At 32.1% G+C, this 26,871-nt stretch overlaps 4 protein-coding genes across 4 annotated transcripts in view; 2 read left to right on the top strand and 2 right to left on the bottom strand.

The window, feature by feature from the left end:
• LOC125052777 (protein enabled) overlaps positions 1–4,791 on the bottom strand; it is a 49,677-nt gene extending 44,886 nt beyond the window's left edge. The window contains exon 1 of the mRNA XM_047653802.1: positions 4,472–4,791. Within this exon, the coding sequence (XP_047509758.1) occupies positions 4,472–4,476 (5 nt within the window). The 5' untranslated portion in view covers positions 4,477–4,791. The remainder of the gene's footprint in view (positions 1–4,471) is intronic.
• A 286-nt stretch (positions 4,792–5,077) lies between these two features.
• LOC125052779 (tubulin-specific chaperone E) lies at positions 5,078–8,973 on the top strand. Its single transcript, XM_047653803.1, has 7 exons — positions 5,078–5,521; positions 5,997–6,103; positions 6,209–6,388; positions 6,481–6,892; positions 7,380–7,511; positions 8,022–8,178; positions 8,510–8,973. Exons 1-7 carry the CDS (start codon positions 5,177–5,179, stop codon positions 8,821–8,823), a joined length of 1,647 nt encoding a protein of 548 aa, XP_047509759.1. The 5' UTR covers positions 5,078–5,176; the 3' UTR covers positions 8,824–8,973.
• Positions 8,974–9,097: 124 nt separating this feature from the next.
• Positions 9,098–16,709, top strand: LOC125052780 (ADP-ribosylation factor-like protein 13B). Its single transcript, XM_047653805.1, has 7 exons — positions 9,098–10,207; positions 10,791–10,890; positions 11,445–12,007; positions 12,659–12,829; positions 13,170–13,310; positions 14,491–14,606; positions 15,406–16,709. The coding sequence occupies exons 1-6, from the start codon at positions 9,808–9,810 to the stop codon at positions 14,601–14,603; spliced, it is 1,488 nt and encodes a 495-aa protein (XP_047509761.1). The 5' UTR covers positions 9,098–9,807; the 3' UTR covers positions 14,604–14,606; positions 15,406–16,709.
• A 1,941-nt stretch (positions 16,710–18,650) lies between these two features.
• LOC125052403 (transmembrane channel-like protein 7) lies at positions 18,651–26,714 on the bottom strand. Its single transcript, XM_047653225.1, has 5 exons — positions 26,534–26,714; positions 23,852–24,047; positions 22,953–23,060; positions 22,232–22,332; positions 18,651–21,423 (listed from the first exon to the last, which is right to left on the bottom strand). The coding sequence occupies exons 2-5, from the start codon at positions 24,030–24,032 to the stop codon at positions 19,453–19,455; spliced, it is 2,361 nt and encodes a 786-aa protein (XP_047509181.1). The 5' UTR covers positions 24,033–24,047; positions 26,534–26,714; the 3' UTR covers positions 18,651–19,452.
• Between the last annotated feature and the right edge of the window lie 157 nt (positions 26,715–26,871).

The raw sequence follows: 26,871 nt of genomic DNA, 5'->3' as shown, positions 1-26,871 counted from the left end.
ATGATGCTCAGTCTTGTGGTCGAATCCCGGCTGTGCACCAATGGATTTTTCTTTCTTTATCCTCTCAGTAACTCGGGATATCATAGAATATGACAACATGCATGATCTACACATAATTAGTGAGGTGGATTAAGCACTGATCATTGGAGGCCTACATCTCTCACCGGCAGGTTGTTGATGATGGTAACCGCTGAACTGATGTTTATTTTTTTAAACTGTCAAGGAAGAATTTCTGAGACCGATCAACGTATAACTGTAATAGATTAGTTATGTTTGCTAATGTTTAAATAACGGATATAAATACGGCTTTTAGCAGGACTTGAGTTAGTCATTCGTTTACTCAGCGAATTCCCTGAATCACGGTTTAACGCGAAATCGTCACTTTAGGTATTTTTATCTTGAAGGTCAGATAAGCTTAAGATATTAAGTATTAACACATTTGTATGTTAATAGCAGGGTTGTATGTTTAATGTCCTGTTACTATTACGCTGATTATATTTTTACACAAGAGAACCAGTAGAGTAGATGAGAAAAAAATACATTCCAAAATTTGTTAATATACCATTTTAAAATTCAAAATTTTATAGTCAAAAATTTAAAAAAAAGTCGTCAGAATATTTTCTATACTATCGTACATGATAGAAGTCGAATTAATATTTTTTAATGAAAACCAAAACCTTACAGCAATCTGTAAATGTGATATTTTTGAATGCTTTTGATATTTGATCAATATTCAGGACTCTAATTGGTAACGTATACTAATTGCTACGAATTCCTACGAAAGAAGCAACCCTAAAACCATGTTCCATCTAGAGTACAAATTAATGATTGTATTGTTATTCTGCTCTAAGTCAGTATTAAAATAATTAGGCATTAATTTTCACCTTTCATATTGTTGCATTATTTTTAAGATACACAATTGTAATTATAATATCATAAAGGATAATTAAATAGACGACAAGACCAATAATCAAAGTCAAAAATTAACAATATACATATTATATACATGTATATAAACTATATATTATTACTGTTAATTTAGCTGTATTTTTTCCTTTAATGCTATTTTTAAATTTACCTCCCACAGTAAAACTGCATTTATTTTATATATACTTAATTACAAGCTCTATTTCATTACAAACAGAAATGGCTGCTACAAATAATTACATATATTCTAAATGCCTTTGTCAACCACTATTAGCAATGTCACTATGTTTCAATATGTAGCTTGATCATCACATTTCCTACATCTCACATTCCTTAGGTCCCTAGCCGTCATGTATAAAGCACGCGACATAAATCTAACATCCGCGCGATTATACTATTAGCATCCACACTGGACATGGATGATTCAAGTGTTAGGTCAGAACGCTACATGTGAATTGCAGATAAAAAACTCAAAGAAGGCAATAAAAAATGTTAATTAGCTGATGGCACTCTGTCAAATATCAAAATAAATTATTTAACATAAAGTGCCCTGTAAACGATCAAATTTGCTTGACAAACTTGTTTGTCAAACTTCACGTTTTCATCAAACAATAGCTTAGACGATCAAACCAAATATCTATCAAATTTGTTAAATTTCTAGTAGATTCTGGATTCTCCTTTCGTAACGTGACGTCGCCGTGCCGAGCGCTTACAATGAGTAATTCAGATGACACATTTTGGCATTGACTCTAGCACTGTGTATCAAGACAAAAAAGAAGACGATGGAGTCGAGAATGGTTAAAATTAAGAGATAAATATACCCACGAGAATTTGCTACGAGAAATATTGCGCACAGGACCTGAAGACTACGCAAACTTCCTGCGCATGGACCATAAAACTTTTGAAGATTTACTGACTATACTCCATCCTCGTATTGAAAAAAAGGACAGTTATGCGGAAATCTATACCAGCTTCTCAAAGGTTATCAATAACTTTGAGGTATCTGGCTAGCGGCGCCGATTTCGAAGACTTAAAATTTCAAGCCTGCGTTGCACCTCGAACATTGATCAATATTATCATTGAAATTAAAACTTGTGAAGCAATAAATGAAACACTTCAACAATATACAGATAAGGTTTTATTTAATAAATAAAATAAAAAGCCTTTTATTTCTTGCTAAAAGATATACAAAATAACAAATGTTTACTAAAAAAAAAAAAAAAACACGATAAACAGATATGAAAAGCAACATAAATTCTTTGTTATTAGTAATATTAACACTCATATTGTCATTGAGCGTAGCGTCCTCCATGATGTTAATACAACGAGTGAAATTTTGTTTCAAACTCGACATCAATCCAGATTTTCATCAAACACGACAAACACGTAGAATGTTTGACAAACGCGTCAAACACAGCAGTACACTATCAAATAATTTGACAAACACGTAAAATTTGACAAACAATTTGATCGTTTACAGGGCACTTAATATCAACTTGATTGTTGGTGAATGTCAATTAAAAATAACTTTTTAAGCATGACTGACATGACATTCTGACTTAATATTTCATATGCATTTTCAAGTATTCCTTGATTTAAATATGATTACAACCTAATTATTCCCAATCCTCTGTGATGGTGTGTTTTAAGTGAATTTTTAGTCATCTCAGAAGACGAAGTCGCGGTATTGGCTAGTTTCATATAATTAGTTCTTGCATCATTAGCCACCTAGTAATAACATTTGCAACACATGAGTGTTATAATGCAGCAATCAAATCAATTATCGATGATGATTCAACGCTGATTAAAATTATATACACATGTACTCCCACTTCCATTAAGTATTGTAAAGTACCTACAAAAGCGTAGTTTTGTACAAATACAAAAACAGGGAATAGAAACAACAAATCAGAATTGTAAGCATTGAATTCATATTTATACATATAATAATTGACCGTATATTATAATAAAAACTTTCTTTGGGTTTTTGAAGTTAATTAAAAAGCAGGGAATATGCAACTGTGTCATAAATAAATTTATAAGAAAACTATTACAGGTACAACAAAAAGCTAATTAAAAGTTTTTTTAAATAATATTTTTGTGTACTCACCAGAGAAATTTTAGGACTATTTAAAAAGGATACATTCAAGGGGAGTTGTATTTTGTTAATTGTCATTAATAGCAGCATGCATGTAAATTAAGAGTGAGGATATGGTAATTTAGGTGACAATTTAGACTGTATAAATGTTACATTTTATTTTTTATATAGGTGAGCAGTATATAGCCATATCTTTCTTTGTGAGAAAATCATGAATTACCTAAGAACCAATTACTGATAAGCAGTTTTTTTAAGTTACCAATAACAAGTTTTAATTTATTGCCACTGACTCACCTTGTTATGGACAATCTGGTTTTAAAAAATGGATTCATTGACAAATATAATTCTTATGCCAAATAAGTTTTAATGATACCAGTTTATAAAAGAGATTACCTTGAATAGCTAGCTTTAAATTAAAATTGTTATTTATCCATTTTTATGTAGAAAATATAAGTACCATATCAGTAAAATAATGGGAAGAAGTATTAGATATTTTTACTTTGTACACTCCCTCCCATAATTCCCTAGACTGAATGTCATTACTGTGACAGAATGTACTAAATTAAACTGTCATGGATTGAATTTGACCCATGAAATTAATTATAATAATGTTATTATGGTAATAACACTTAAAGGTCAGTAAAAATTTGCATAATGTATTTTATATTTTTTTTGACTATTATAGCTTTCTATTATTATAATTACTATCTTTCAACATGATCATTGCTGAAATGAATAATAGTATTTATATTAGTATATTACAAAAGGGTAATGAGATAATTAAGACACTAGTTTTGATAATTTATATCACTATTTAATTTTCTGAAATAACTTCATTGTGAATATGTTTGCTAAGTTAATTAGTTGATATGATATCAAAGTTAATAAATGTTTTCTACATAATATTTTAATAGCTTCCTTGTTAATAACACTATATAGGGAGGTTGTTTTCCCAGTACAAACCAACCCTTGGGAGGGGAACACCACCCTAATTCAAAGAAATTTCGTGTCGCGCTCATTCATTTAAATTGATTCAAGGTCATCGCAACCAATCATAAGGGTACTAAAATAATCCCTAAACCTTCGTGTGGGGTAGACTCGGTAGATCACAACACACCTTAGAAAATCAATAATAACATCAAGCAAGAAACTTTTCATTCATAGAACACGGGAATACGGTAAAAATATGCAAGCGTAGTATTGTTTTTTTATGCACTTCTATTCATAAAATTGCTAAATATGCCCATAATTATGAAAAGATCGATGGTCCATGACGAGAATGTTTACTTATTTTATGTTGGTCAAACACCTCAAAAAAGAACGAAACATATGCAGGAGAGGAGTAAATATTTAAGTTTAATTATAGATCGATACGTGCGTGCTGATATTAAAGTATATTTATTTGTTTTCTGTTTAAAAGCTCTCCTTAACACAATTGGTACATACCTCATTTTGCACGTCCTATCCTTTGTTAAAATTAACCCTGATGCACTATTGCACGGCACTGAACAATTGTTCACTTAAAAACAGCATTATTTCACAATCACACAATAACATTTCCTAATTATTGACTGGAGTAAAAGTCTGGCACTTTCGGGGTGGCCATTTTTGTCAAATATCAAAAGCTCCGAAGTTTTTTTTCTTAACAATTTACGTACCGATTTTCTGTTTTCGACTTCAAAATACGCGCAAGACTAGAGGACGCTTGCTGTGCGAACCGAAATTCTTTCGTGTACCGGGACGGTAGACCGTAAAAATGAGACAGCAATGAGTACAGATACTATATAACGATTTACAATCTACAGTAAATTGCTCAAATGAGTTATATCATATTGTTTAAACTTGTGCTATGAGTCTTAATAAATTAGTGAAGCGAGAATGAATGAACTGATATCAAAATAGCATTATACTTTTGTGTTATTTTAATAAGACGTATAGTAGTTCATTGGCTAGCTTTTTTATTATAGACTATGGCTTTAAAAATTGACAAGACATCTTATATTTCAGATCTTGACAACTGACACATAGTTCTGTAAAAGCACTGCTTTTGACAGTGACGTTCGAGTGTCGCTCTTGTATCTTGTAAGAAAAAAAATCAATCAGACTGTTTTTCTTTTGATAAATAGTTCCATTTTTAAATTTGTTGAAATAATGGTGGGCGCAATGCCTGTAAATTTAATACCAAAATTTTGTAATGGTGCAATGAACAGTCATAATGGTGACGATGATGAAATGCAGGTGACGATCGGTTGTAGGATCAAGAGTAATGATGATTTTGGTACTGTTAAGTACATAGGTGATGTCCAGGGATATAAAGGCATCTGGTATGGAGTCGAATGGGATAACATAGAACGTGGAAAGCATGACGGAAGTCTTGACGGTATCCAATACTTCAAAACAACTAGACCAGGAGCAGGGTCATTCATCCGCCCTAATAAAGTTTCTCCTATGAGAACCTGTGCTGAAGCCATTCAAAAGTACTATGGAGATCGTGAGGTATTTATTTGTGATCATTATATAAAAATAAATGTAACTATGTTGTTTATTTTATTATTATTAATCTTATTATATTGAATCTCAATATGTATGATTCACCTACCCACACAAAAGAAACAACTGCTTCATTGTCTTAGCAAAGATTTAGATTTTTACTCTTGAAATCTTCCATAGAAACTGAAAGTATACAACACAAATAATTTTAAGACTTTAATGTCTTGCAAATATGTAGCATAAGCACAAGTCTTTGATCACAATGTTAAACATTTTTGTTAAATGGAAATTGACCTATATGTGTATGAAAGTAATAGTATAAGCTAATCTGTATACATACAATTCACATCTAAATGCTGTTTAAAATTATTTTTTATTAATAGATATAAATCTTGAATTGCTCAGAGGTTTTAGTTTGATTGAGGATATAAAAGATGCCTTTTTATCAGAATAGTTTATTTTAAATATACTTTATTATTAGGATGAGACAGTAGCTGCTCATCGCAGAACTGTTATCAATGAATGGAAAAGAGAAATGGGTGCACCATTTATTGAAATGGTTGGTTTTGAAAAGATACATCAAAAGCAGTAAGTAATGTTTATATTATCAACTTAACATTACAACAAAGTAACAGAAACTTTAAATTCATGTCACTTACTTAAAAATTATAAGTAGATGTTTTTTTATTTCAGAAAGTTTGACCGTCTTCAAGAAGTGTGTGTTCACGATCAGAATGTTGCAAAGGCGGGTGACCTAGCAACTCTGTGTCCAAATGTGAGAAGTCTTGATGTTTCACAAAATCTATTTGCGAACTGGCGGGAAGTGATTAATATATCTGCACAGCTACCTGAATTGAATGAATTGAATATCAGGTATTTAGTGTGTAATCAGATAATAAGTGCATTGACTACTGATTGTCTATAGTAAAATTTAATTGTCTTGACTATATTAATTTGTGTTACAGCAAAAACCGTATCGCAATTGACATGCCAGAAGAAACAATGCTACATATCTCTATTAATTTTGCAAGTTTAGAAAAACTCAACATATCTGTTTGTGACTACAACTGGTTTGATCTTCTAGCACTCTCTCACCTTTGGCCCAATATCAATGAAATCATAGCTGCGTATAATGGCATCAAAGAAATAACGCCACCAGATGTCACTTTGAGGAATTTATCAGTTTTACGTTTAGATGGCAACCCTATTGATTCATGGGAAGAAATTGTTCATTTGGGAAGATTAAGAAAATTGAATATTCTTAGTTTAAACGACTGTTTGATTGAAACTATCCGTTTTAACAATGACCCTGGCAATGCAAAAGATCTATTTGAAAATTTGGAGGTTTTGTTTTTAAACAGAAATCGAATTCGTGATGTAAGTTAACTTAAAAAAAATGGTGCGTGTACTTATGTACGCGCGTAAGAAGTTATACTTCTTTGGCATTATTAAAAATAGTTTTTGATTGCATGCAAATAATTAATTACAATTAAATAATCAAAGACTGAAAAAGGAGTCATTATAGTCAATAAAGTTCAGTTTACATTTGAAAAATTAAATAAATAAATATTTATTATTATTCTCTTACATTAAGTGTAACATAAATTCTATTATTATTCGAATGTTGTTTTTAAATTATGTCCAATGCCGTACAATCTTCCGTAGGCAACTTCATTCTGTTAATTTTGTGTCACGGTGCGCGCGCATCGTAAAATTTCACTCTCATCTATTTTTCATAACGCGCCTAAAGAAGTATAACTTCAAAAATTTACATAGATGTATGAAAGTGTACAATTTATAAGGTATTATTACATTACATCTGTAGTTCTAATATTTATTTGCATGCAAAAATATTTGCTTTCAGTGGCAGTCAGTAAGTGAATTGAACAAATTAAAGAATCTCAAAAAGCTTTACTTCTTGAAGAACCCAATACAAGACTCCGAAGACTATGACACTGGCTCACAACTGATTATCGCTAAAATTGGGACTTTACAGGTAAATATAAACTTTGTATGTAATGCCTTACTTTTCATATATTTATTATAAGGGGCCATCCATAAAGTACGTCACACGTTAATGGGGAGGGTATCACCGAAGTGTGGCATCGTGTGACAAGGGGCATGGGGGGGTCAATACTTCTGTGACGTCACATGTTAAAACCATTGATATACAAAAAAACCAAGATGCACAGTCTCAGAATAAAAGTAACGCTCGAAAGTGTCCCGAAACACTATTTCTGTCTCTTTCTATAAGTTACAAGCATATATTATTGCAAAATCAACCTTACGCGAATTGTTTAAAGTTGTTATTACAACGATTATTTTTAAATACATACATAAATTTAAAAAATGTGTGACGTCACATCAAGAGGGGAGGGGGTTATAAAAATGTGACAACCTGTGACAAGGACGGGGGGAGGGGTTCAAAAGTCCTAAAATTCGTGTGACGTACTTATGGATGGCCCCTACTAAAATATTTAGTGTAATTTTAACTATAACTTTTCAGGAACTAAATGGATCTATAATAACTCGTGAGTCACGCCGTGGAGCCGAATATGACTATTTGAAACGTTATGGAGCGGAATGGAAATTAGCTCAAAGTGACACTTGCAAGAAAAAAGCTTTTGACTTGGAGCACAATCGTTTTCAGGAGTTAATTGATAGTAAGCTTTTGCTATATACTTGTTCTGTTTGACAATTTTTCTATTTTATGTAGCAAATAACAATTTGGCAATGAATGTACAAAAGCTAGATTTAGACCTAAATGAAAATATGACCAATGTCAAGTGTTAAATTCTTCTTTTAGTGCCTCTCCATTACTGGACGTCTCTAAACATGGAGTTATAGCAATAATGTAATAAATTAGTATGTAGTATATACTATATCTATATCTGTTAAAGAAGTTCCATGTTTTATTGACATAAGTTAAACTAAATTAATTGACAATGTCTCTGCTCTTTATTATGGTGTTTTATACTTTTAAAATTCTTTCAGAATATGGCATTCCCGACGACAGCCTGCTTGTTAAGCAACAGAAGAACATGACACTGACATCACAGCTTTTGGAAGTTACTCTACAAGATGAAAATGGCAAAGTATTGAAAAAGAAATTTCCTTCAACAATGGCAGTACAAAAATTGGTTACACTCGCTCAACGACTTTTCTCAAAAGGCAACACCAAACATCCAACTTTACACCTACTATATGATAAAGATAATGGCTCAGAAATGGAACTGGACAATGTGATGAAAGATCTAGCTTACTTTTCAGTTAAAAGTGGCGACGCAATAATTGTCAGATTTAGATAATTTAAATTTACTGATATGGCAACACAAGATGCATTGTTATTATTGGCGCGCAATTATTAACATTATACTTTCAAAGTTCAGCTTTGTAAATAACAAGGAGTTGTACCTGTATTTATTTCAAGAAAATAAAAGTCTTATGTATTTTTTAAAGCCTAACTTTTTTTACCCAAATCCTAAAACTAAATAGATATAATTCAATTATTTTTAAATGGTGACTATTGCGGACAAAAGACAGGCAGCCAGATGATGCTCCAGGGAACGGTCAGCGGGTGATCAGGTAGTGGAAGGCGAGTCCCGTTAACAGCGGGTAATTTTATGCCTTCGTTTGTTATTAATTATATACTTTACCAGATAAATTAGTACGTACGGACGTTAGTTATTTTATTTGCTTCGATTTATACATTGTAAATCTCTACCAGTGACGTTAGACGAATTGCGAGTACGATCGTGATTTTGATCGAGCCATCATACGCGAATAGTTACGGTAATTACTTATTATGATGTGACACTTAATAGTCTGACCTTTATTGAAGGTGAATTTCGTAAATTCTTAATTATTGGAACACCTGTAACCTTGGTTTATCTATTTAACAACATTGCTAATGATAACACATATTATTATGCGTGCCTTTAGTAGTTATTAACTTTTTAATAGTGTACTGAATGCATACTTTACATAGCTTGCCTTTTATCTAGGCGGAAAATGTTGTATTTAAATAAGCTTTTATTATCTGAATTTTGTTTAGAATTAGTGTCAAAAAAGACTATATTAGTTTACTCCAATGCTGGGTAAGAATCACGAAATTTTTGCAATTGTGCTTATAGAGTGCAAACTCGTGTGTAAATGGTACTTATTGACATTTTGTCTTTGGAATAATACTGGCCGTATACTCTATTGCCATTGGTAACCATTGTGTCAACAAAAAAGGTAGGTAACAATACGAATGGCGGCACGTTGCAATTTCAAAGTTCTGTGAAGAATTTATGATAAAATTCGTGATATTATTGCCAAAATATTGTGCTAAAGTTTTTATAATGGGTAATTGTTGGGGAATATTTCGGCGGCGTCGTTTACGCCGTCATATAGTGTTAATTTTGATCGGATTAGACAACGCGGGCAAGACTAAAACAGTGAACAATTTAGCAGGAGAAAATGATGATAAAGTTTTGCCTACAGTTGGTTTTAAGGCAGTGAATCTTATTCATAAGGATACGCCTGTAACAATATATGATTTGGGCGGCGGGCCGCAGTTTAGACAGATTTGGTCTCAATACTACAGTGAGGTACATGGTATAATATTTGTAATCGACTCGAGCGATTATAACAGATTGGAAGAATGTAAAGTCGTATTAGAAGAGGTTCTATCGCATGATAAAATATCGGGTAAGTGAAGCGTTTTTATTAATGCCTTATCAGTGTATCATAATTGATTGTCACGGTTGTGTGGTCGTTTTTTTAATTAATTTTCCTGCTATATGACGTGAAATTGAGATTATACTTTCAATGTTATAATCATTTTTTATTAAATAATATTTATTATTTTCTAATAAAAAAAATGTCTGATAAATCCATAATGAAAAAAAAAACTGTTTTAATTAGCTATGTATTATTAAAATATAACATTATGAATATCCATTTATTATAGATAATTGTTAACTTACACTGTTTTAGGTAAAAGGTTGAAATTATTAAAATTAAATTAAGTGTAAAGTGCTAATCTTTTATTTTAACCACAACATGAATTAGCGAATATTACTCTAAATAAAACTATTTTTATTATGTATTATTTTAATATATAGTAGGGTAGATAAATATTTTTTATATAGGGTTACAGATATTATTTTAATTATTGCATGTGTTAGTCTTGTAAATTCAATCACTATCATAAATTTTATTTTGTTCTAATTTCAATTTAATAATAATAATTATTCTGAATTTAGCTCTAATCTAAAAAAAAATATTTCAGGTAAACCAGTGTTAGTTCTGGCTAACAAACAGGACAAAACAGGAGCTCTCGATGATATAGATGTTGTAGAGAAACTAAATATAGAACCTCTAGTTAACAAGTAAGTTTATTAATGTTTTTATTAGCCTAATTAAATGTTCTATGTGACTTCTGAATTTTAGGAAGTGGTTAAGATTTAGTTTTCTAGTGTAGAAGGTTAGTTTGTCTCCGAGTCCATGTACTATAATAATTATATTATTTAAGCCTCATTTATTTCTTGAAAAATTTATTTATCTTTACAAAATATACACACACTTAACATTTTATACAGATATAATTATAAATAAATAAATTATGTTTTTTTTTTCAACGACCGCTCTCTATCTTGAGCATTTTGCTCCCAATCTTCTCCAACTTGTTTAAGCATTTGGTCCACCTTGCAAAAGGGCCTCTTTATTTTCCCTGGAGTCTCATTTCACCTCGTTACCCTCTTTGTCCATCTGCCATTGTTCATGCGAGTGGTCACCGATTTCCACTTAAGTTTTTTACCATGGGATAGTGCATAAATAACTTTTGTTTAATTTCTTATTTCTGTAGTTCTTATCTTGTTGACCTTTAGTTTTAAATATTGTACACTATGTTTCATTCCATGTAATATATTAATATTATTTACAGATACAGATGCCCCACACTAGTTGAATCTTACACAGCCGAAGCATCATTTACCAATTCAAAAAAGCCCAAAATCGATCCAGGCCTTCGGAAAGGCTACCAGTGGCTCCTTAATTACATAGTCAGTCGGTATGGCGACATCAACCTGCGTGTGCAAACAGATATACATGCCGAATTGGAACGTAGACGGCGTATGTTTACAAAGTCATCTAGAGGCTCTCAAACTTTCACCGCTCACAGCGATGACATAGCCACTCAAACTGGATTTGAGAATCCCAATTTTTCACTGCCAAAGGATAATGGATTGATCGTTGTTAAGCCTGTGAAAGGATCGAGTGACTCGACAATTACTGTGGAAAGTATGGATGACTCTGATAGCGTGATTAAACCAAAACTGTCGCCATTATTCGGTCGAGCGAATACATCTACAACGGAAACTGTGAAAATCGAATTGGAGCCGAGAAATGAGTTTAGGAAATTGTCGCCGATCATCAAGAAGAGTGCCGGAGTTGGTGTTAACCATATTGATTTTAAGAATCGACCCCAGTCGAGTCCGACTAATAGGAGTAAGACGGTATGTATAATTATATATATACTCTAGCTGCCCCCGCGAACGTCGTTTCTCCTTAATGTGGTTTTACTTAGCCTACCTTTTTAGTACATAGCAACATGGAACATTTTGCTATGCTACTCCAGAGGATGTTCGGTTTTTTGGAATGAAAACTTTAGGTTTTTCTGTGAATCAATTTTTTAATCAACAAATAAAAAATAGGGGTATTGGTCCTAGTTGGGTGAACGTTAAGGGTTGTATGAATTTTTGTCTGCTGTATCATAAAAAAATAAAAACAAAAAAAAAATTCTAAAAAATAAAAATTGAGGGGTGGACAATTAACGTTTAGGGGTTTGAAAGATTCTCAGACTTACTGAATATGCATAAAAAAATTCATAAGAATCGATCGAGCCGTTTCGGTGAAGTATGAGACGAGAATTTTATATATTAAATATACTTTATTTTATGTAATAGGAGGCCAGCGGGTAGGAGGCTCACCAGATATTAAATGATACCGTCGCCCATGGACACACACTGCCAGAAGGCTCGCAAGCGCGATACCGGCCTTTTAAGATATGGTACGCTCTTCTCTTGAAGGACGGAATAGGTTCGGAAATACTTCAGTTGGCAGCTGGTTCCAAATGGTGCGAGTTTTTTTCATTTAAAGAATTTTTGTGTTCTACCTTCCAGCTATCAATGGACTCATCCATACAAGAGGATAAGGCGAATGTAATGTTTTCTGATAGGAATCAAACTTACGACGCGTTTAAGCACCGTGTGTTGATAAACGACGCTGAACTCTCGCAGATGCATCGGGAAATCGTGTTGACTGAAAGAGGTAAGATCTATAAAGAGACGTCAAACTACCTGCAAATACTTTTGTGTCCTACCCTCGTAGTTTCGGTCAGACTTTTTTTGTTAAAGAATAAAATAATAATAATAGCCCGTTTAATTTCCAATCATTACAAAAGTCAAAATCATTTAAGTCAAGACGTATTTGGTCCAATCGCCACACACGTAGTAATGGTCGCAGCAATGGCACCCGCCTAAAACGCGCTTTCTGGACAGGCTCTTAGATTTGCTATATACATTGTTTTTTCTTGTTAGCCTAATATTAGTTAAAGAATATGGACCAGTCCAAATGAGCATAAAACATATGTTCTTTAAACATTATTTAGATCACACAAAGACGGCATCATCAGACATAATCCCGGGGACCTCCAGCCTTCCTTTAAGCGCCCGACCGGCTTCCGCTTCTCAATTGGTGAGGAGACAACTCGAGATCTGCTCGCAGCATCGCCGTCGGCTCAGCTTGAGATGTGAGTTGAATAAATATACTATTCATTTTCCGTTTTCCAGGGGTGTTAATAAAAGAGAACCGATGGAGTTCGACAGGCCTTCAAATCGACTCCTATTATCAAGTACATAATATTTTTTCGTAATCTGTGTTTATAATGAAAGGGCCGTTCAAGTATTACGTAAGCAGATTTACTGCAATTTATCCCCCCCCCCCCTCTCCTCTTGCCAGCAAAAGTAAGCAAAGCTCTCAAAAATAGTACATAAAGGTATTTTTTTTTATCCTCGAAAATGCATTTCGTTTTCAAGCATAGACAATGTGTGGGTAATATGTGAGAGAAATAAAATTCTCTATGTAAGAAAAATCGAAGATTTCCAAAACATTAAATTAATAAATTTTAAATTTATTTATTTTAATTAAATTCGATTAGAAAATGATGTCTACTAACGTGCTTGGTAACGTTCGCTGGCAAAGATAAATTGATGATTTTTTTTTTCTCTATAAAATTTGAGAATTTGAAGTAATTTAAAATTTTTAGTAAAAAAATATTGGTTGTTTGTAAAGTAGGTTTACGATCGAGATGTTTACGTGATAACGTCTTATTGGTGATATAAGTTTTTGGGAAGTAAGGAATTAATGAAGATAACAATTTTTTCAAATTTTAAATTACATCTATCGTTTTATTCACACTTTTGATGATAAATTTCGGGTGTAAAATGACAAGTTTACTTATTCGACTATGATATACATTTTTCTTCATACATTCACGGAATGACTGGCAGCGCTCGAGATGAGACGGGAGATCGGTCCGTCTCTCTCTCGTTATACCTGCGATCGCGCTCGTGAGGTTTTGGTGTGACACAAGTTTCTGAACATGTCACCCGACTAAAACGATTTTAAAGACGTTATCACGTCAAAAACAAAAATAACCTCTAGCGCTTCAACCTTTTAGGTATGGGTCTCAGATTGGTGTATCTCTTTCGTGATTTCATTTCTCTAATCGGCAATAGGTGATCAGCCTTCTGTGCCTGACACACGCCGTCCACTTTTTGTGTATCTTCTCGGTTTCCTCACGATGATTTCCTTCACCGTACGAGCACTATGCAGCACTGCTAATAATAATAAATAGCATGGAAATTTCTGATTAAAAGCACCTTCTTTACCCAGCATTTTATGAGGGTTTTGAATTGTTTTAATTTCAGATATGCAGCGTAATAAGACCAGTCCTGTGCGCACTTCGATGCTTCTCTATGAACCGGGAAAACAAAAACAACTCGACAAAGGGGATTTTGAACACGCCGCTACCCTTACTTAATAGGTATGCCATTTATTTTAAAATATTTAGAGCTGTTTGAGTTATTAAACGGCCATTTTTGTGTGTGATTAGTAGTTACATCTATACTTCTACACTCATATTATAAAGAGGAAAGATTTGTATGTAAGTATGTTTGTAACGAATTGGCTCAAAAGGTACTGGACCGATTTTAAAAATTCTGTCACCATTTGAATGCTACATTATCACTGATTCATATAGGGTGAATTATATATTATATTTTTATTGCAAGAAAAAAAAATCCTATAAAATATCTTTCATCGCATGCGCTGCGAAAACTATTGATGATAGAACATAAAAAAGGTTTCACAATATTAAAGAACTTATCAATATCTACATTTTTTTTTTTTAAATAAATGTCCACCCGTGCGACACCGGGATGGGCCGCTAGTTTCATATAAAATGAAAATAAATCAGTGGCGCTACAACTTTTTTTATGTCTGGGCCTCAGATTTCTGTATCTGTTTCATGACCATTTGTCAATGTAATAGGCAAAAGTAGGTGATCAGCCTCCTGTGTCTGACACACGCCGTCGATTTTTTGGGTCTAAGGCAAGCCGGTTTCCTCACGATGTTTTCCTTCACTGTTCGAGCGAATGTTAAATGCGCACATAGAAAGTCCATTGGTGCACTGCCGGGGATCGAACCTACGACCTCAGAGATGAGAGTCGCACGCTCAACCACGCTGGCTACTAGGCCAACACAGCTCAATTAAATGTCATATGGTGTAATTTGATTTTTTTTTTGTGAAATTATTATTAATTATATTTGATTATATATTACAGATACCCTCTTTCGACTGTTCAATTGTCAATTCAAGAATATTGTAGTTATTGTTTAAGATGTTGATTTATAATTTAAGAGAGAAATTTATGTTCCTTTATATGCTAAGAAAGTTAATATAGATATGGTCTCCTTTACTTTTAAATTAGAAAATGTTTAGGCTAATAATTTGAATTATATTTAATATTTAATTTATCGAGTAGACGAAAACTATCGTGTATATAGTTTACTTTGCTAAACGGTTACAGTTATAAGTAAGTCTGTGGTCGGTAAAAGAGACTATTATAAAACTTTATATCATTAGATTTTTGTACATGGAAAAAACATCGTAACCATGGTAACCAACTATAAGCCGCGCTTCATAAGGCCGAGTTTAAAATATTCGATAGTTATCGTTTGTTCGATGATATTTTCACCAATTTATGAATAACTAAAATGTAAAAGTTAATTCCTGAACGTTACTATAAGAGTCAAATAAACAATTTGTCACTTTTTAAAACTTCAGAACTGATGAAGGCAAACTATAAGCTGTTTGATTATTATACGTTGAAGATTGAGAGAGATTGATTAATTAAAAAAATTCTATGGAATTTAGGGACCACTTTTAGGATTATTTTTTTGTTCATAGATTTTACGGAGCAATTTTTTTATTCGAAAATTGTAAAAGTTATAAAGCTGTGAATTTTAGTTTTAGTTAATAGGGTAAGTATTTTTATTAATATTTTCCTGATGATGGAACTGAACAATTCAACAATATTCATCTTCCTGTCAGATTAAAATCATTTTTGAATAAACACCATGTTGCAAAAAGATAACTATTGATTACTTTGTTAAAAATGATTACAGGGTATATAAGAATTAGTATTTGAGGGTTATAAGTTATCTCGATTAAGTCATAGACACAAAACATTAAATTCAAGTAACTTAAATAAAAGTCGTGTTCAATTAACCCCTTTTCGATCGGACACTCAAAAGCCTCTCCCGCGTCTGTTCGCGATAAATTCAAAAACTAGTGCACGGTTTTCCCCAATAGGATATACGTATATAATGTTTACGTCTAGTTATTTTGATACTTTTATTAAAGCAATTTTGTCTCAATCACAGTGTACACACAGTATGACAGAGATAATGGACTTTGTATAAGAATTAAAAAAACGAAGTTACGTTCAGAAACGTGTCTGTCACTAGCGAGATTTTTTTTGTATTGTAAATAAACTTTCAACTTGAATTCCTGTTAAATTTGATTTTCCGATCGGAAAAGTGGTTTGTTTCTTAAATAAATTATATGTGATTTAAATTTGTTATAGCAAAGTAGTTTTGTATTTTGTATACGAAGAATATTAATAAATAATATGAATATAATGTGTTTTTCTTTCTCCTTTTTGTAATTGGTGAATTTTTCTTCTACAATAAACATATACGTCATTAAAATTAATCACCTGTGTTTGTAAAATTGCCCTTAATTAACTGAAGTATTCATCATTTCTTTACTTAAAAGCGTACATTTAGACAGAAAGGGACAAGGCGTAGCTAAGATACAGTTCAAGTTAGGTTTAATGATAATGTGGTAACTCGCTTTAGAAATAAAAATAATAAATTTTCTACATTCATTTATTTTCACATATAAATATATGATACAATAATCAGTGTTGGCAGTGTCGAAACTTACGAATCCCAAATAAATTTTCACATATTGCAACATTTTTAAACTTGTCAAATACATTCTAACCGAATTATACTAGAATTGTCTAATTTGTGTTTTTTGGAAATAATTGCTTAACATATTGAATTGTCTATTGTTTCGCTATTATCTATAAATGCTTATTAATTAATACTAGAGTATCAAAATCTATGGCAGCTAGTGCTTGAGTAAATTTTTTGGCGCCATTATTACGTCTAAATGGTTAAATTAATATCGTTCATATACTAATATTTATAGCAGCCTTAGTATCTATATATTTAATCTTATATAATATATCACTAATTAATGATTAGCGATAAAAAAAATCAAAGTATTAGGCATCCTTTAAAAGTTTTGGCAATGAATGAAACATTAGCAGCTTTTTGAGATCTATAATTTTATTACGTTTATTAATAAGTAAAGTCAAAGACTGAAAAGTTCATTCGTTCGTTCAGAAAATCCCAAAAAGATCGACAAAAGTTAGAAAATCCGTGACAGGAAAAGTTTATTCAAACAAAATACCAAGTGAAATATTTTTTTCGTACTTCAAACCTATAATTGGTAAGTGTTTATTCTTAATATAATATAGTAAATATTAACTTATTTATCTTTTATAGAAGTCTGCTTTTAGTAAATGAACGAGATTATGTACAATAAATAAACTTAAACTATCTTATTATATTTGTGACAAAAAAAATCATAGAAGGACAAAACTTGATTTTAGGAACTTTGAAACAAAAATATTATTCACCTTAATACCAATATAACATTATTTGATAGTCAAATTTGATTAACATGATTAATTAAATGTGTATATTAAAAAAAATCTAATTGTACAATAGTTACGAAATTCATAAGATAGAATTAACACCACACAAAGCAATTTCTTAGATAAAATACATACACAAATTTGTCTTAGTCTCTGCGTTACTGAAACCACACCGTGGCTAATACCCTTAGCTCGAATCATATGAAACACTAAATAAAAACGCATCATCATAATAGATTTTTGTATTGAAAACTTAAGAAGCGCTCCGTGGGCGCATTTGGAACTAATTGGAAGAACGGATATATCTTTGGAAAGGCAAACGCAATTTGTATGTATTCGAGATTTCATAATCGGTCACTATCGCATCACATATACGACCTATCCCTTATTTATTAAAACTAAATCCGTCTAATTGCACACCTTACTCTTTTGTCTCTGTCACATTGTGTTTACGCTGTGTTGTAAAGAGACAGTATTTTAAAACTGAGCAATTAAATTTATTTGCTAGGCTGTTTTGTAAGAGGACTGAAGTTTTAATACCATAAAACAAGATAAATTTATACTAAGTAATTGCTTCATGGTGGGAGATGAAAAATGAGATCACTACATCTATAAATGCTAGTCAGGAGTATAATTCACTAAAAATTTGCACTAAGAATGGACAGGAGTGGAATGCGAAGACGCAAAACTAAAACTAACTTGCCAATCTTAATAGCCAAATCTAAAAGCTGACATTAAGTCCCAATCAGTCTAAATTCACCAAAAGTCGAATTATATTTTTTTTCATTGTTCGTTTAGTCTCAGATTTCTGTTTATCAGTTATTAAGATTGGCAATAGGACAGACTAAAACACTTCACAAGATAATACAAAAATCACAATAGATAAATTATTGGACATATTAAAAATGTATAACTAAAATTAATTTATATAAATTTGTAAAATCACTGAAAACATTATCATAAGAAACGCTGGTTTAGACAAGATACAGTACTTTTGATTAGACACAGCACATTGGGCAGGGTTTGAAGTTTAAAGAAATGTATAAATTTGGCACTTTCGCCCAAAAGCCACAAGGGAGACAAAAATGTAGTACAATTTGAGCAGCTCCCAACTTTTAGGTACATTATAAAAATCCTAGAACTTGTTAATATAATTTGGTTCCAATATAAAACCTCAGTCATATAGACCTCTGTTTTAAATTAATAATTTTGCACAGACTCCAACAAACGAATAATAACATAAACCTCAAAAAAGTATAAAAGTAAAAAAAAAAACATATTAAATCAACTATCCTTAAACCTCACGTAAGTTCTACTATTCTCATATTTATATATTTTACAAGATTATAGTGCGCACGAAAACAATTTTTGATATTTACAAAACGACCCCAAAAAAATTGAATTTGATTACGTTACGATACTGAGTTCGCTGTTAAAATTTTTGTATATTTTTCCATCATAACTTGGTAGTGTATTTAAAAATTCTGAGAGATTTAGAGAGCTATTGAAATGTGTATATATAGACTTTCATAATAGACATATACTTTACAATAAACATGAATTGTTATTCGTCATTATAAGGATAACATTGAAGAGAAATTATCTCGAACTATTCTGTTCCGAATCATCATCCGCGAAGCTAGCCCTGTTTCTCTCGCACCGTTTCTGATGCTGCCGGATAAACGCGCTCAGTCTATTCAACAAGAATTGCTTATCGTGCCCTTCCAGCACCAATTGATTCTTGAGAACCGTCACCATGTGCCTATTAGCCGTCGCGACCGCCCAATAATAATATAAAAAGAATAATAACACGGCAAACGCGGGCACGGCGAACGTCGATGTCCCCAGCAAAAAGACAAATTCACGAAGAATATTTGGGAACGTGTCAAATGTTATGACAACATATTCCCATACCGTGGAATAACCTCTGAAAGGTCCACAGTTTATCGACGGCATGATTTCAGCTATAGCATAAGCTACAGGCGCTATGGATATCACAAAACCCAACAGTAGGAACGACATGAAGAGGGACTTCGATTTAGACGCTTTGTAAACTATCGGGGAGGGGGTACTGTTAACCAAACACGCGAACTTCTTCATATAGAATATCAGGAAGGAGTAAATCAATCCGATCACAGGAAGAAACGGACAGAAATAGGCCCCCATCCATATAACAGTCTGGACGTATACGATGTCGAGAACGTGTTTTGGCAGATAGAAGTGTTGAGTGCCGATCACTTTGAGGCAATTGCTATGCGAGTGACGGGCGATGAACGAACGTGGGAAGTTTATGAAGAATATCATCACAAATTGGACAGCGAAGTCTGTTAAAATCAATTTGTACAACTGCTGTCCGAAATAAGTCTCCCAACATTCGAGCCGCCCTTCGTCCGTATACACCGAGCACAGGATCCTATTCGGGTCAGTTATTTGTATGTAAATTTGGCTCAACAACACTGCGAACGAAGATAATCTTAACAAAACCGTTCGAAGTAAAGATATGAAAATTACATGCGCGGGATTGTAGTCCTCGTAATGAATCAGATGTTCGAAAATTTCTGGGACAATTATGTTCAGCACGACAATGCATATGGATGGAAGGAATTCCAATACTATGTTCTGGAATCTTCCGAACGTATACCCTTCTCTGTACAGCTCTAACGTCAACCTCTCAGCCGTCCGATTTACGTACTCGGGCCCGGACATTTGTTCGTCGAGTAGTTCCCTTGAATAATTAAAGGCGTAATATATTAAAACCCCAGACGCAACTAAAATAACGAAAACTATTAAATTAACTAAAATACGTCTTAAATGCATCAAGATATGGCTCTCTTTGCTCCTCAACTGTGTCTCCTCGTTGAACCGTTCCTTCTCTAAACACCCTTTGATTTCGTTATACAGGGCTTTATGTTTAATTTTAGCGGACTTTTCGTTGTGGATACAGAAATCCCAACCCCCAAAAACCAGATTGCAGTACATGTAGAACTGGCCTTCGCTCTCGATCAGCCGTTCCTTGAACCCCTTCGCCCCAGTTTTCACTATCGCTATCAGAGAGAAGAGAGCCCAACAAATGGGGACTAGGATAAACGCCATTGGCATGTTAAAGAACATTTCGCCCTGCCATAGACTAACGAAATACGAATAGATCTGATCGCTGTACACACCATAGAACAAAATGGTTCGTTCCATCCACCCGGTCCCCTGAATTAAGTCTAAAATCACATTATTTCCAGTCAAATTCCGGTTAAAGTACGCCTCGGAACAACAAATTGTGGAATTCGGATACGTATCATTACATAACAGACTATTTTCGACTAGCAACACTTGAGGCAGGATTAAAAATACAATTACGAATAGAGATATGGCAATGTTGAGGAAAAACAACCATCGCAGGAAGAGGAAATATGACACGACACCGACGCCAAATTTACCCTCGATTTCCCGTAACGCAGACTGCCATAATTCGAATTTCCCCATAATTTCCGTAAATCGAATACTAAACCGGTACCACACTTTCCGTTGCCGCCATTGAAGCTGCTCGAAGCCTTGTAAACGGAGTTTTGTGGCGTTCTGAAATGTTTATTTATTTATTAAAGTACACCACAACATATATATATATTTAATAAATAGATTGTAAATGTATACTATATATATATCAATATACAAAAAGTGCGTGCGTACAAAGTACACATGTCAGAAGTGAAACTTCTTTGGCAAACTAATTTTTAAGTCTTGTGTCATATTTATACAAATCTAAAACTTTACGTTTCCGAGATTTAGAGGGAAGGAAAAAGCAAAATATGTTAGGAAAACAATGAATTTAATTGTCATTCAAATATTAAGTATCGAAAATTAATACAAATTATAAATTGAATTTTTTAAATTTATTTGTTCGATAATAAAAACGCGTGGAATTTAATTTACAATTCTTTAAAAAATATTTTGCATAAAATATAAAATACTAATATCTCTTTACGAAATTTTAATTTTAGAAACAGAATTTCTATAAGGTAATTCACCCTTCTCACTCTCTTCTAATCGGTCTCAATCGCTCTCTCCCTTTTCTTCGACAAAAACGCTGCACATCTTCGAGACGCTAATATTATTACTATTGCGTTTTACCCTCATGCGCCTAAAGAAGTTTCACTTCAAAAATACAACAATAATTGTGATGACGAATATATATAAATGTTAATACAACATTGATAATACTTTTATTGTATAACGCAAAGTCCTAGATTCGATTCTCGTTAAAACTTTATTTTTCATTAAGGAAAGAAATTATTAATAAAGTAGAAATTGCACAAAACAGACACAACATAGAAGGAATAACCTAAACCAGATTGACATTGATCGTCAGTTCAGTCAAAATACGTACCTGTAACCTTGCTTTAAGGTCCCTTTTCTGATGCATCGGGACAGGCATAGCCTTAATCTGCATAATTTCCTCCCAGGTCCTTTCCTCATTTGATAGATTTTCTTAAAAATTACAAATTAGGTCAATAAACTGACTCGCCATTGATACATTACACATACATAGATTAGATAGTGGCGCGTGCGCATTGCAAGTATAAATTACTACTAACAGTCTCTTAATTTAGTGTTAATTAAAGAGTTCGTTGGAGTATACGCTTAAGTATTACTGTAAAAAATAATTAAATGGGTCATTTTTTATAGCATTAGATTTATGACGACTACGAGTCCTTTTTTTCACTCGGAATCGATCCGTGTGACATTAAGGACTAAGCCAAAGAGGTGGTCTGAAAATTTAGTTTTATACATTCTAATGACCATTCTGTACCCAAGGACAGTACTGTAACCAAGTATAGTTTATAGTTAAGCATTATGTGGTGTAAAGTACTGGAAAGTCGAAAATAATATTAACAATAACGCGTAATTCAATCCCCGCCCCGCATCGTTACGTTTTACAAAAGGACCCCCCCCCCCCCTCCCCAAATTCCTTACGTTACGTAATACTCCCTAACTTACTCTTTTTTCTTTATTGGTGTGTTATAAGGTATATTTTTAATTATATATGAGTGTTAGAAGCCACATTTATCACGGTCATCCAAGAATTAGATACTAAAAATAAAACTTACCAGATAGATCTGGCAACATAGAGAGGTGTATGTCTCTGCTTTGCGTCGTTCGCGCGTACGTCGACTGACGGCGTTCATTTTGAGATCTAGTTCGCTTCGCTGTTGTAGCTGAAATAAGATTGCATTTTTAAACGCTGGCTAGATATATAAAAAAATATAAATAAAGAATTTAGATGAAAAAGTAGAAGTAAGGAAGTATTAAAGAATCAATGAACATCTGCGATTAACCCATGATTTGAAGCGCCACAAAATAAAGGATTTTTCTATTTTATTTTTCATTCATCTGATGTTAAGCAATACCATGAACATTGAACACTCAATACCAGAGGTACGCGAGTCCGCTGCCGGCCTTTTAAGAATTAGTAAGCTCTTTTGTTTTCGACTATTAGTCGAAATGGATCGGAAAGACTTTATTGAGAAGCTAGTTCTACATAGTGGTGGAGCGTAGCAAACACTGCCTTAAAAACGCTCAAGGAACGACAAACGTCGAGGTGATACGGGTGGAATTTCGTATTCCTCGACATCCGATGATAAAACAAACTATGTAAAAAGAAGTTTGGTAATTTTAGCTTGATAGCTTAGGTTAAATTTCTAAAAAACTATCCGATAATTTACTTATTTAATAACATAATATATTTAAGTGTCTTAATTACATTCGGATTTAAAGTCGCCAACCATCGTTAACTGAAACCAGCACCAATAAAAACAAATTTAATATTTTTAAATCAAACGTAAATAACCTAAATTTTAATTTGCAAAGCCAACTAGATGTGATAATGCCAGATTTAGAATCTCATTTGTATATACTTGCTGATTACGCAGTATCAACTATACTTGCGAAGCTTATTCGTTCAATACTTGACAAACCATGGGCTCCGGTTATTATTACTATTACTTACTATTTCTAGCCTGTTTGGAAGGCAGCAACGTTGCCAATTTCGCAGCATCGGCTCTCTGGAGGTTGTCGAAGAGTTCCTGCTCTCCGCCAGGGTACAACTCCTGGTAGAACTCCCCACCAGCCTCCTCCCATCCCTCGTGTCGCTTGGACCGCGACTTATTCTTTGAATTACCTCCAGACATTATTTATGTCATTTTCTGAAAATTTAAAAGACATTTATAAAAGTTGTCAAAATCACGAATTGTTGTGCCATGATTGTCCGGGTCAAACTGAAGTCAATATTTTAATTTTATTTCTCCAATAAATCATTTTAAAAATATTTCAAGTGGACTTATAATTTTTTATAAAGTAAAAACAAGTGCCCTTAAAGAATTTCAAAAGAGCAATATTATACAGGCATTGATGCGTCAAATGTAGGTGACCCGGATTATAGACACTGTGCAGAAACCCTTGACGTGATCTAAAATAGCTAACAGAACCTATAAAAGGCGCGAAAGTTGACATTTGATTTTTAATTAGCACCAGAAACTGGAGTTACTGTTTATTTATATCTAATATTATGTGCAATTTTGTCGCTTTATGAGATTTCTATTGATTTTAAATTTACGTTTTGTGCACGTTTGATTTTATAAAAATACTTTAATACAACATTTTGCCGCAACCTTGCTCGCTACTCCGATGTTTTGCACGTACTAAATATTTTATATCAACTGTCAATATAAAATAAACTGACACAGGAAATGTGCATTGTATATTGTACAACATTAAAAAACAAGTATTTTTATCAAACTTACACGCAAGTCATTAGACGCAGGTACTTATATAAATTAGAATGAGAATGACAGTGCTCACTAAATAGAATTCACAATATTGATAAGGTATCAGTAATAAGCAATAAATGATAAATTATTGCATATCAATTGTTAAGTAAACAACATCAATTTATTGTAAATATATATATGAAAAATTTTAAAAAAATATGGGAAATTAAACTTTAATTGTATATATATTACTAGATTACTAGGTAGTTAATACCTTAGTTCTATAAATTGTCTTACTAATTATTTAATATTTACATAACATATTATATGATTAAAACAGTATTGTATATGAGACATACAAAAAACCCAGAACTACTACAAGAAAACAATGCCACAAAGAAGAAACAATAAAACAATACAAGTACACAATTTCCAAACAGTCAAATATTCTATTCAACTGATAATCACAATCAAATTGATTAATAATCACGTTCTGATCTATAATTCGTTGCCATCATATTTTAATTTAAAAATTAACTAGACACAATCTATTAAAAAACGGGCCGTTCCAATAATCTAATACAGTGAGTAATTAAAACTGCAAGTCCTGTTAGTTGTAAGACCCACAAATTTTTTCTTTATTAACCTTGGATCTGTGTACATTTTATATTCACTTAAGTATTTTAGGTAAAATTTTGCCACACTATGACCTTGTGTTAAATTCTAACAACTGGGTATACTTGAATATAAAAACCAATCATAAAGTGTGCAACATAAAGATGTATTGTTGTCTTTGCTCAGTTTAAAATCAAATTCTTTCCCATATCATAAGCGTTGTTTTATCATGTAAATAAAACATCATTTCCTGCTTATATGCAAATCTTATCTTGGATATTATCTTTTAAAACATTATTTTAACTACTTTCAATATTCTTACAGAAAATGAAATTATATTATTGTAACTACTATACTAATCTATAAAGAGAAATATTATATATTATTATTTAGTCATGATTTTTCTGTTTAGAAATATGCACAACATTTATTAATTTAATCTGCTTGATTAAAATATATGAAAGATGAATTATAAAAACATATATGTTTTTATAATATATATATATATATATATATATATATATATATATATATATGTGAAAATATCTCTGCTGAGAAGTCTTCATACTTTTAAGCAAATTTAAAACTAGATTATTAGTCTAAAGGACCCAATCTGTGACACTAGTAAATACTACAATACAAGATGAACTTTAATTATTAAAAAAATAATTGAAACTTTGCTTAGTAAGTATAATATCTTAATTATGAAATCCGATTTTATCATAATCAGATAATCTTATCTTTTATATTAAAACAAATACATTATAGATGAAGTCATTTATATTTAAGATGGTTCATTGGTATCTAGAAATAGTTATTTCACAGATGTAACTATTATATAGCTTTGTCATGGTAGTGTTAAAAAATTTGTACATTATAGATACAATTTAAACACTTAAATAAAAATATTTTGTTTCATAAATCATTTGCAATAAATATGTATGTTTGTTTAGTACACTAATCATATAAACTGCTGACCCTATTTACAAACATGATCTTGGAAGAACACAATGCTTTTTTTCTTTTAATTACATGTCCAGCAGGTGACAAGCTAGGCTAGTTTAAGCATAATTAATAGCTATTTATGCATAACTGCAAGATTTTCTAGCAGAGAAATACGATAAATACTAAAATTTATAAAATATTACGTGTGATCTGAGAACTCTAGCCTTTTCGTGTTAATAATAAAAATATTATCTTGTCCATTGGATATTTCATATCTATTATACTTTTCTATATTAAATATTTACTAATTTATTTTCTGTGTGTTTAGATTTATACTAGTCATAAACAAACGATTTACTCACCTCTCACTCGGTGTAATGAATCTGATTCTGAGTAGAAATGTTAATACACTAAACAGTTCACAGTACAAATGTTATACATTGTGATTATTTAATGTTCATTTGTTGCCATTTCCGTTAATTATTTATTTGTATTGACGATACAGCTATCAATATGCGAAGTCCAAACCAAAATAATCCACAAGGAGTGCCGAGTGGTGCTGTACTTGTACGTTCAGTAATTTTCATTTTGACAGTGTCAAGACTGACAGATGACATTTAATAATTAATATATAATTATGATTAATAGTAATTATTTTAAAATTTAGTTATACAATGTCAACAGTAATAGTACTTTCACG

The sequence above is a fragment of the Pieris napi genome, chromosome 9 (genome assembly GCF_905475465.1).
Source record: "Pieris napi chromosome 9, ilPieNapi1.2, whole genome shotgun sequence".
NCBI classification, from domain to species: Eukaryota; Metazoa; Arthropoda; class Insecta; order Lepidoptera; family Pieridae; genus Pieris; species Pieris napi.
Note: the sequence above shows the minus strand (reverse complement) of the source record. Positions and strands in the feature narration are given on the sequence as shown.